The following is a 12485-nucleotide window of genomic DNA, read 5'->3' as shown; positions in this document are numbered from 1 at the left end:
CGTTGAAGATCCACGTGACTTCGTGCGTCGACGGCCATCTTACTTGGGGGTGGGGGAGGAAAGCTGCCCGTGTTATCGGCAGGGCGGTGTATGCCTGTGACGTCAGGACACTATCAACCAATAGAATTGCGAGAAAGACACTCGCTTCCCTACCTAAGATGGCGGCGGCGACGACGACGAGGCCGAGACAGATCGCGCGCGCCGTACGCCTGCGCCGATAATTGAATTTGGGGTGTCCGTGCGTTATTGTGTCAGAAGGCGGGGCTCCTAAGATTCCGAACGCTATAATTTTAGTATTGCACTACTTAATATTGTTTTCGTTAAGTGTAAATTACCCACGGGTAGCTATAATTTAAAACTGCAGGCGGTAGCACTTCCCAAGCTTAAGGAGTAGAAACCGGAGTGGCCGTATCGGCTTTCGACATGAGCACAACCAACCCATCCCAGCTGCTGCCTCTAGGTAACGAGGGGATAGTCGCCTCCTTGTACAATGCAGGCTTTGTTTACATTAAAACGTTGGACTCGAGCGTCTTCGCTCTGTTGTGCTGCATGATGTTACGTGTCATGCTGCTGTACTGTGAAAAGGGTCTCTGGTTTGCAGTGTTTCTGATGTGGCCACTCGCGCTTCGAGTAGAGGCCTTGCTTTTCTTCATTCATTCACACGTGTGTTAATGGCCTGCAGTGTGCTCTTGTTGTGGATTGTGATAGGATTACACGTGTTAAAGTGTGTACATCGTTTCATTGCTTTACATTCACTGTGCAAAGTGAATGCACACTACGGCTTAATTGTTAAACGATCGGCCTATGGCCCTTCCGGGCTATGCTTTAATTGCGGCATTTTTTTTAAAAACGGATATATTGTAACATGGGGATAAAGCGGCATTTGTGCAACAGGACTGACTGCTGATGAATCCCAGAATATGCCTGCTTAACTGTTTCTTTCATGAACCATGAGTCTATAAGGCCCAAATGTGAACTAGAAAAAACACATGCAACGCAACAGCGCTGAATGAGTTTTTACCGGCTTAAATATTAGTTGGATAGGAGCGGTAGAAAATATATATAGTTAATTCACTGCCCTGTGAATCTGGACATGTACATTTGGCTCTACGCCGCATCGGTGGCGAGTGATGTTTGAACCGGTCCTGGGCCCCCCGACTTCAACCCCCACTGACCAACGTGGTGGTAACGGATTTATGAAACTTACGAGGTGGCCAGCAAATGCGTTAATGTACGTACTGTTGTACCTGTGGACACGTGAATGGGATTTTGGGATTCATACTCTTAGGTTTTTTCGGTAAAGTCACGTAGGTAAAAATAATAGAAATAAAATAATAAATCGCATTTTGGGAACCTTTGAGTGTTATACCCTCATACTCTTTGGTTATTTCTGTAAAGTCACGTAGGTTAAAATAATAAAAAATTAAAATAACTAAATTAAATCACGATGTTTCGGAAGCAACACAAGCTTCCGTCATCAGGTGGGACAACCACAGCAATAAACAAAATTACTGTAATTTTGTTTCTTGCTGTGGTTGTTTCTGTAGTTTGTTTATTGCTGTGGTTGTCCCACCTGATGACGGAAGCTTGTGTTGCTTCCGAAACATCGTGATTTAATTTAGCTATTTTTATTTCCACCTAAGTGACTTTACCGAAAGAACCAAAGAGTATGGATCCTTTAATTTAGTTGTTTTTATTTTCACCTACGTGACTTTACCGAAAGAACCAAAGATTATGGATCCTTTCTGTCACGAAAACTTCTAATCTAGAATATTATACCCTCGTATGCAAAACACACTGCAATTGTCCAAACATTCGGATGCAGAACCATCCTCAAAATGATCCTGAGCATCATGGAGGTTTTTCTGGATTTTTCACTGTCTTTAGACAAGCCAGTTGCAAACCGGACAGATACCTGTTTTAATGGTTTATAGAGGGTTGATCTTAAATAATGTACGCCTTGTACAGTTTTTATACCAGAGCCATGCTCCAACAAATTATCCTCATGGTGGTACCCCGGGGTACTAAATAATACAAATGGCCGAGGCAATTAAATGTTTTATTTCTGGGACACTATTTTTGTCCAGGGGTGTACTTCACTCCGCGACTGGGGTACCAATCAATCCGAAATCAGTGCTACTCCGCGATGTCGTACCGCAGCGAGGACGATTGTGCTGAAACCCTGAACGCTCGCACGTGGCACCTTAGTGGTGCATCGTGTACAGCTCGTCGAGATGAGTCGATAGCCGCGTCGCCGACCATCAACAGACTAAAAATTACTGCATCATGGACATTATGCGAGAGCTGGGGTACCGCCATGAAGTTAAAATGTAATTGTCCTGTTAACTATTTTCGCAGAGCTGGTGGACAAGTGCATTGGATCCCGCATCCACATAGTAATGAAGAATGACAAGGAGATCGTTGGCACCTTGCTAGGTTTTGATGACTTTGTCAGTATCCTTTCTCAGCGCTGCTACAATATTTGTCAGATAGTCATAACCGAGGGAGTCTTGGTACTAAAAATATTTTCCATTATTCATATACTTGAACATTATAATTTCATTTAATCGCTGGATGAGTAATATAAAGGCTTGAATTTTTTTACGTAGTCATACCTAAGCCAAATGTAATTGGCAGTATAATGGTTAAAGCACAGGAATTGAATATGTATTACCACACATTTCCCATACTGACCTCATTACAATGTGTTTGGTGGAGCTGTCGGACATCATTTCCCGAACCACTGAACTCTGCCTCACAAAATTGTTTCAGTTTTTGTGCATGACGTAGCAGTGGCAATTGGAGGCTTGATGTGTCTGCCTGTGTATTTGTAGTTAAGGAAACGTGGCTGCCGAATTGAAATGTTTAGCTAGCATCCTGCATTACAGTTCGCCCTTAACACAGACCTTTAAGATATGGTGCTGGAAGATGTTACGGAGTTGTGAGTATTACATTTTTACTTATTTACCACTTATTTAAATGCACATTTTCATTGCAAGAATACTTTGTTAAGAGTTTCTGAATTATCAGTAAAAGTATTTTCTTCAATTTTAAAACTATGCTTTTGTAACACTTGAATGCCCATTTGTATTCTAAATCCAGTGAGACGACAACAGAAGGCAGACGAATAACTAAACTGGATCAAATTCTTCTCAATGGGAACAATATCACAATGGTGAGTATTTAAAAAAGTGCAGATGTTCTTGTGTCTCAGTCTTAACCATAAAAATAGACCAACCACAAACATTCTGTATGTAATCCAACAAGTATTTTTTGTAGAAACTAGATATGTTGCCTTTATGTTTTATATTTTAAATTATAAACTTTCACCATAAAAGATATGCATAATATAAGATCTACAATATTAAAAAGAGTGCAAAGGATGAAGATTAGTCATTGGGTAATTCACATGTAGTTTATAGGCAAGATTTGGGTGGTGAATGTAATCCCACATTGTCACTCATTTTATTTTAATTACCAAGCTATAGAGCATTACTGTTCAAAAATAATAAATATGCAGTTTGGTCCAGGGCTCATTAAATCATAAAACATGGTCATTTTATTTATACTCAGATAAGCCTAGTCTATACTTGTGATTTGCAGTGAAATAATTTAATTGTTATTACATTTCAAAACCGTGTTTTCTTCTTTGCAGTTAATTCCTGGAGGAGAGGGCCCTGAAGTCTAATGCAGAGCTCCGTTTGTGTGTGATGTTGGATAGAATGAATATACTATTTTTATTTGTGTATTACAGGTTGTGAAGGCATTTTCACATTCAATGTTACTTTCAGCCAATTATTATCGATACAAACATGATAACTACTTCAACTTGTAAAGGATGTAAAGCAGCATATGGGTGACAATGCTGTACATTTCTTGTGTGAAGTTTGAATAAAATTTGTTACACATTGGCATACCTATGTTTATGTTTGAGTCCTCAATCTTCGACCTCCTGCAGGTTCTGATACTTTTTGTGTGGAGCAACATGTGAGCAATTTTTTAACGTCATTACGAAGACTTCACAAAACAATTCACTTTTGTGGTGCAATATTCCCTTGTTTATATTCTGATTTGCCTCCTAAAGGTGACATGAAGATAATGGTAAATAATGATGATGACTTGCCTGGTTTCACTTGTATCAACATCTGTCTCGACGGTTATTTTAAAATAGGTGTGGTTAAGAATCTACGAACTGCACGAGTTCTATCTGCAATGCGACTTATTCTGACATTCCAGCAAATTATGTATGCTTGCTCTAGTGTAATTACATTAATTTACTGCGATGTAGACTTGAAACACTTTAATATTTAATGGTTGAAGGAAAGCTTTTTACACGTAACAGATGACTGAATAACATCCAGAGGAATTCAATCCTGAAATCATATTTAAAATTCCCCACAGAAATTTACATAAATAAAATGTGTTGCTAGATTCCAAAACAGGTTTTCGTGTCTACACTATGGGAACCTCATTTGCCAGTAAAAATATGATAATTGGTTTTTTACCCTTCTATCTGGCAACAAAACTGACACTTTTTTACAAGGAGTCATGTTTGCATATACCGCAATACCTGCAGTCGTAATACAAACAAAATACATAACTCTGATAATGCACAGGTTTCGTGTCTCCATGAAAAAAATGCCCATTTACGATGCTGGAAGGGTATAATATAAAAGTTATTACTTGAAACAAACTACAACATTCCTCGGTAGTATTTGAGATGGCATGTTTATGCCAAAACCAGTGCCCAGAATGCATCACATGCAGCCTGTGTACACACTTGGTGGACTATTTAATTTGGTCAAACCACATAAATAATTTAACATGCCACGCACTTTTTAACATGCCACGCACTTTTTAACATGCCACGCACTTCCAAAACAACCTCTCCTTTTAGTGGTGAGCGGACACAGGCTACATTCAAGAGTAATCTGTATGGAACATTGTGCGACAGATGTGTCATTTTTCGTTAATTTGGTATTCAGTGGACATTTCTAAGGTTCAAAATTCACCCAAGGCACCCAGACAAAAGGGAAATTTGTCGCCGGCTTGGAACAGTCAATTTCAGCCTCAACGCAGAGGCGGGTGATTGAAAGCAAGAAAAAAAACCCATTTAAAGGCACAGCACACGCTATAATCGGCCGTGATGCTTTTTTTGTACAGAAGCTGGAGATTCCAATGCGTGACGCCATCACGCAGTCAAGTGAGGGGCACCTCCACTACGTCACTCACATAGATGGGGGGTAGGGGTGGGGGATTCCTCCGTGCGTGTTGACATCACGGGTGGGCCCCCCGCACTGCGGTAAAAGAACGGGAAGCGAAGCTTGTTCGCTCGTGCAAATTCACAGCTGCATCAAAGCATGTTGATGCAGAAGCGTGCTTCGGGATGGTTTATTGTTGCTCGTGTGGAATGGAAGATCGACAACAACAATTGTGAGCTTCAAAATATTCATCTGAGCTGCATGCAAATTTATACAGACGTCCCTGCACATTATTGTACAATTAATACGATAAAGCGTACATGTGCCTATTATACTGGTAAGTCACGTAGGGTAATTTAATAATTGAGTATATCACGTACAATTGTTGAAGTCGAGTCATTTTAAAGGACTGCTGATATTTTGGTGAATTGGATACATAGATACATTCCAAACTGTGCATGATAATGCACATCTCTGTAATGACAGCTCTTATCAGTGTTTAAAGGGATTAACAATGCTACATTAACACTAGGTGTGGTCGCCACCCACCACATTGTTAATTCCGCATGCAGGTGGAATTTCCAGAACGCGCTTCTCTTCTGTTCATTGAGCAAGCAGACCAAAGTAAAAAATTAGGGCACCCCGAATGCAATCCGCAACCCAGACCTTATCCTCTTGCAGGATTGGCATGGCATTTACATTTTTTTAATATTGTTTTGCTGGGTTGAGTAGTAGGGTGCAAATCAGGCAGCTACAGTTCTCATGTCAACTTGGACTCGGAGTACCCAAAGCCAGAGAATCTAATTATCTTACAAAACCACCTTAATGGGTTCCTCAGCAGTATAACGTTTGTTATAAATACATTGTTTAAGAGAGTTCCAGCTAACAAATACAAAAAATTTGCCACCCTTACCAACCAGACAGCGAAACCAGACATTCATTGCGGCAATTTATTTTGAAAGCGATAAACCCCCAAAGCAAAATACAACCCCAAAAATCGACCCTCGCATTTTTACTTCGACCCCCCCCCCCAGCCTCCTTAATATACCAATAAATATCACAAAAATGAGGGTGTTGTTCAAGTTCATTTATTAGGTATAGCCCTGTGAGCCATTCGGCTATTGAATCGGGTGCAACCGCAACAAACAAAAACATGAACAAGAAAACATCTAAAAGTCATTATGTGACTAAGTGCAAACAGAAAATCCAAGAAAAGACAGCAAAATATTGCAGGAAAAAACACCGTACACCAACGCTGTGTGCAAAAATCCCAATGGGATGCAAGTCAACAACAACAACCACAAGACAACTTAGATTAAGGCCATCAGTCTTACTCCGTACTACAACAAACAAACATGGCCAAACCAAAACAACTTTTCGAAATCACCAAAATAAAGCCATGAAAGCAATGAAACAGTGATCATAGGGGGTGAGATTTAAATATTACACCAAAAAAACTTTTCGAAATCACCTAAATAAAGCCATGAAAGCAATGAAACAGTGATCATAGGGGGTGAGATTTGAATATTAAACCAAAAAAACTTTTCGAAATCACCTACATAAAGCCATGAAAGCAATGAAACAGTGATCATTGGTGGGTGAAATTTGAATATTACACCAAAAAACCCCACAAATAATGCCCCATCTGGATGCGATAGGGCCCACCAACTGTGACCGTGGGCTCACGGGCGCCGCCTGCAGTTGGATGCCCGCCCGTGCCAGGTGAGCCGAGCTCGCAGAGACTTCCCCTGCCTCGCCCCCCACCCACCCACCCCAACCCCCCAACAACACGAATTGTATTCGCGTTCATGAAATCCGTGTGGAGGTGAGTAGCAGCGTGCCGCACTTCTTCTGTCGGCACGGAGATACGATTCACGTCTCCGTCCAGTGTGCTTTGTTTGTATGTTCGTGAAGGGCGGATTTGGGGGTGGTTGGGGTGAGCCCCACGGTCTCGCCATGTCGGCCATAGGCCTCGCTCGGTCACCCACCACCAACCAAAGCAACCACCGCCGTCGCACTTTCGCACATTGAAAATGATCGTTCGTTAACGGCGTGCGGACACTGGGTCCCGTGCACTTTGTAAGGATGATGCTCGCAAGAACGGCGTAGTAGAATCGAGGTGGTTTCGTGTGTGTGCGTGCGTGCGAGGGCGGCACATGCCAAGGCCTAGGCCGTGGGCGCTAGTCCCGTCGAGCACATGTTTGTCTTCAACTTTGTAAGTAATTTAATTTATAAATGGCCCGCACTACTTCAAAGGTTATTTTCGCATTTGTTTTTTTGCATCGGATGGTATCCTCGCGCTGCTTATCACGACTGGGCGTTGTCCACGTTCGATGAGACGAGACGTTTAATGTTGTTTAGTGGATTTGAAATGGGACAATTTGTGTGTGTGTGTGGACTGTACGTGCGGTGGTCCTCCATGCAGCGTGCGCGTTGCGGTGCTGTTTTAGACACTTTCAGCTGCATTATAGTTGCAAATTATGAACGAGTATCGTGTCGCCGGGCTCTGTGATGTTGGGAGAACGCAGATTTATTGACGTGAGCAATGTTCATCTGGGTTTAACTGAGCGAGGAGAATGAATGAAATGGTTTGGTGACAAAGGCCCAGGCTGCACCCAGTCAATGTCAAAGGAGCTTTGCCTGTGACTGTACTGCACTGTTATTGTCACTATTATTATTTTAAGTACGTAGTAATGTGATCTCACTCGTTGGTATTTAAGGTGGCTATTTAAATCGATACTTAAAATAGCACGAGTTCCAGTGGAGACTACATTATTGTACTTATTTCAGGAATTGCAGGTGTATGCAGTACTGTACAATAATGTACCGAATTGAAGTGTATTTGTGCTATGTGCAGTAGTATTGCAGTGTGTGTGTAGTATATTGTAGCGATGTCTTTGTGTGCTACAGTCTTATTCTCTCCGGTGGTGTAATTAATTGTGAAACTGTATTGTTCTGTGGTGTCACGCACATGGACGGCGCTTTTTCTTAGTCAATTCACTGCTAGATTGAGGGCATTTTCTCTCCTTGCGGGTCGTGAGGGATATGTGGTCATACTTCACCACAATGGTGAGTGCGGATCGGCAGAGGTGGGGGATTGCCGAAAAACAAACTGTCTACTGTTGTGTATTGTAATGCCCTCGTGTCAATGTAGTGTCATTGGCCACTGTAGTGTAACTGTATATGGTTATTGTGCAGTGTACTCTGTTGTTCTTGTAACATGTAATTGTGTAATAGTATATATCATTACCTCCGTTGTCCTCTACAGCACTGTGATCTCTTCTCTAGAGCACTGGTAGTGGACTAACTAAAGTAATTATATTCTATAAGCATGTTATTCTAACATTCTACTGAAATGTAATGTACTATACATTCTGCAAGGTTAGTGTTATTTATTGCTTTTTGATTTAGGAATTTGCTTTTTTTTTCTTACAAAATGCTGAAAGGAAATGTTTTTGCAGAATGTTTATTTGTGTTCATTATTTGACCATTCATACATTGTACTTTCTTTGTACGTGTATATTTAACCACTTATTTACACGTTTGGTTATTTACATGTCAAACACATTGATAAAAGCCAGTGAATTATCTTCATAGGTTATCAAAGCATACCAGGGGTATTTATCAACCTTGCTTATATTCCTAACATGTGCATTTGTTCTTTAAACTACTGTAATAAATTTTCCTTCCCCCAATAATTAAGCTGTTTTGTAGTGACCAGTTTCTACATAATTCCACAGTGCTGTACAGGATAATTTTTAGCGACTGTAATTTCTAACACTCACCAATCACATCATAGTACATTACACAATGATCGTATAAAATTACACTACCGAAAGTACAGTACACAAATCCTTTAAGATTTAGAATGTCCCTTGAGGTGGCTGGGTGGCTTAGAGGTCAAAGTTCTGAGCTTGTATTGCATTTATCATGGGGTTGCGTGATTAAACCGGGTTATGAAGTGTAACTTGTTAGTCGCTAATGACTGCACAAAAATGCATGATGAAATTTGAGATTCACGTAATCTGTCATAATCCCAACTTGAATATTCAAATTCTGGATTTGGCTATCGCATAAAAACACCAATCTCCAAAGAAAGCGAGTGGGGAAAATGTGCCCCCTATTTATTGTATAAATATAAAACAAGTTATATAAAACGCTTGTGCAGCTTTTGTCAGGCATACAGGATCACACTTCTTTGTGATTCAGAATGGATTCTTTATCTCGTGGTATCATGATAAGATGCCATTAGGGCACTTGAGATAAAAATGGGAAACCGCAAAATAAAATATATAAGATTGAAAGCTCCAAAACTTGTAGAATATAGTTTTTATTAATAAAAGCCAAATATACACAGTTGTCAGTCGTGCATACAATACATCTGTCTTTCCTTGTAGATTATGTATATTGGTATTGAAAAAAGTCTAACCTCGCAGATGGTAATGCATATTGTGTTAGCTCCGTTAACTTGGTCGTCTATTTTCTTTTTACCAGCATGTGATAATAATCCATTCCATTCATGTTTCAACTACCAGTGTTTGTTTTGAGTCACAATTGGTAAGGTACTGCTAATGACCTTGTTGACCTTTCCTTTGGCATTTACAGTAAATGCCCTGTGGCCACGGAAGAGGAAAGTTGTAAAGGAGATCCCATGACTTCAGACTGTGACGGTGATGCTGTGGCCAAAAATGAAATGTCCCAGGATTCTGCCTCGCTGGTATGTACAGGTTTATATGTAAATTTAACTAGATTCGCGTTATATCTAAATTGTTATATTTGTGTTTAACCGGCATGTGTTGTTTCTCTACAAGGAACCTGCCCGCTAATGCTGGGTGACCTTTGAGGATGTTTGAATGACTAAGCCCCCGTTGCCACCACACTCGTCAGAGTGCATGCACTGTAATTGTATTGTTCACTTCTCAACATAGAAAATATTGCAACTTGTTGGCTATACATACTGCCTATTCCAGTTAATGGGTAAGGCTACTTGATGGGTTTCTTTTATTAACAAAAAAACAAGTTATAATTTACTATTCTTGGTAGAAGTCTATCTTGGTGACTATGCAGACAAAAACAGTACATGCAGTTGAATTCGCATATTACCAGTCTCTCAGCCCACATTTCCATAGCAGCCTGGCTGGTCTGATGCAGTTCTGTAAAGTCCCACATTCAACCTACCAAGTCACTTTCCAACCCAATACACTTGTTTTATTCCTCATCTCTACAACCTATGGGAAACATTCTAGCTCGTTGTTGGTGCAGTGTTGACATCAGAGTGCACACATTCTTAAATTTGCACTGACCCTGATCCTATACTCACTTGACCTGTGCTTACAGCTGTGCCAAAACCAGAACCAGGCTTGCCATCATGGATTCAATTTAGAAATCAATAGTTAAATTGTGCAATCAATAATTACATTTTCCATTTTAATTTATGTAAAATTTTGGAATTTTTTTAAACAAACATGTTATTTTAAACCCAACCAATGGCAAGTTTAAACTTAAACGCTACTTTTCCAAAGATGGCTTCCTGACCTCCACTACCTCAGCCCTTTTGGGTGGGGGATAAAGGAAGTGGGAGGAGACGAGCCCTAGAAATCTAAGGAAGCATGGGTTCACAGACCTGGGCCCTGGTATGTTTTCAGGGCTGATACTGGCTCATTCCTGGGCCAGTAGAGCCCAGTTTTCAGTCACCATGGTAATGAGGCATAGGTGCTGTTAATGTGGTTCCAACCTTATTGCTGTTTACATTAACATTCTACTGTTATAATCCGATACTACTTTATATACTTATTAAAAACGTTAAAGCATCAATGTATTTTTTCCTTTTATTTATTTTGTTGCTTTAAACGTTACATTTGATATGCCCAAAGGCTTTGCTCTAAGTTGGTGTTATATGGGATAAATGGCCAAATGTTTTCTACAGGTGTGCTTTTTGCCTTTGTGTGGGGAGAAGAGAGCTTTTACAATGTTCATTTGACATAAAACACCTTGCATTTGCACTTTTTATCCAGATACTATAATGGTGTTGCTGTGTCACAAAAATAAAAATGTTGTCATTCCATTCCTTTTAGCAGGCAGCTTTAAAAACACCATCTTCTGAAAAGTTCCATAATACGTTTAAAATCATGTAAACATGGATTTTTGTGCTTGAGGGAACTTGCATTACAGTACTATTGTTTATTTCCTCAAACCTTTAGGACACATTTTATTAAAATGTATTTAATGCATACTTGTGGGACCTTGTCAAAAGTGATTTTGGTGGTGTTTAATATTGGTGCATTATTGTTGGGATTTGTTGAGCTCCCCAAGGACCGTGCATGGGTGTGGAGATGTGTAAATGTAGTTTTATTGAGGTGTCGACACTTGTGGGTGGTTGTCGCAATAGTAATTTTCTTATGAACGTAGGTTGAATTTCTTGTACTAGATAATATCAGTGGTATATAGTAACTAATCCTGTTCAGGACCCTTCCCCTCTGCCAATGATTACCTGGTCAGCAGAAAGGAGCCAGACGTGGATCTCTTTATACCATCCATGAGTGCACTTGGCTCGTCTTAAGAGCCACTTCTATCACACCACTTGCCCAAACAATCTATACGACTATATGGTGGATATCTGTGTCTGAGTTTGTCTGCTCAAGTTGGAAATCTCTCGTATTACTGTTTAATACAGATAGTCCTCTACTTACGATGTAGATGCGTTACGACGACCCCATCGTAAGTCAAAGATATCGTAAGTCGAAGATGGCCTAGCCTACGCAGGAGTCTTAAAGAATGGTGATAATTTAGCAAAACAGAGCAATTTACAGTACCGTACTGTATATTAATATATACAGTATGTATTTATTAATTACAATACTGCATTGCACAGTAAAATGTAAAGTAAAAAAACAAGGTAAATTCTTATCCTACCTATATGAACTGCAATTTAATAGAAAGTTTTTTCAGGAAACAATCCTATCTAACCTATAAAAACTTTTAACATGCATTGAACGTATCGTATTGTGGTAATCCTGAAATGAAATCGCTAAAGCTACGTATCATACATGCATTGAACGTATCGTAACGTATCATATTGTACTGTACTCGCCAATATTCATATGCTGCTGCGTTTGCTGCCGCGCAACATTTGAAATATTTTACAATTTTGTCGCATATGTTATCGCCATCGTAAGATCGAAATATTGTAAATCGGACCATCGTAACTCGGGGACTATCTGTACAATGAATGGCACACCTGATCCATATTTATTTCCCCTTATCCAATAAGGTGTAATTACACAC

At 40.0% G+C, this 12485-nt stretch overlaps 2 protein-coding genes across 6 annotated transcripts in view; both read left to right on the top strand.

Moving 5' to 3' along the window:
• Positions 1–36: 36 nt before the first annotated feature.
• LSM5 (LSM5 homolog, U6 small nuclear RNA and mRNA degradation associated) lies at positions 37–3916 on the top strand. Its single transcript, XM_078598240.1, has 5 exons — positions 37–460; positions 2359–2454; positions 2914–2941; positions 3103–3175; positions 3656–3916. Exons 1-5 carry the CDS (start codon positions 424–426, stop codon positions 3686–3688), a joined length of 267 nt encoding a protein of 88 aa, XP_078454366.1. The 5' UTR covers positions 37–423; the 3' UTR covers positions 3689–3916.
• A 3055-nt stretch (positions 3917–6971) lies between these two features.
• The window catches only part of LOC144720988 (la-related protein 4-like), a 32778-nt gene continuing 27264 nt past the window's right edge, over positions 6972–12485 (top strand). For 2 of the 5 annotated variants that reach the window (XM_078598238.1, XM_078598237.1), the window contains exons 1-2: positions 6972–7026; positions 9807–9918. In XM_078598238.1, coding sequence (XP_078454364.1) covers positions 7010–7026; positions 9807–9918 — 129 coding nt within the window. In that variant the 5' untranslated portion in view covers positions 6972–7009. The other 3 variants (XM_078598239.1, XM_078598235.1, XM_078598236.1) reach the window with 3 other exon arrangements.

This window comes from Lampetra planeri, chromosome 10 (genome assembly GCF_965212315.1).
Source record: "Lampetra planeri chromosome 10, kcLamPlan1.2.h2, whole genome shotgun sequence".
NCBI classification, from domain to species: domain Eukaryota; kingdom Metazoa; phylum Chordata; class Hyperoartia; order Petromyzontiformes; family Petromyzontidae; genus Lampetra; species Lampetra planeri.
Note: the sequence above shows the minus strand (reverse complement) of the source record. Positions and strands in the feature narration are given on the sequence as shown.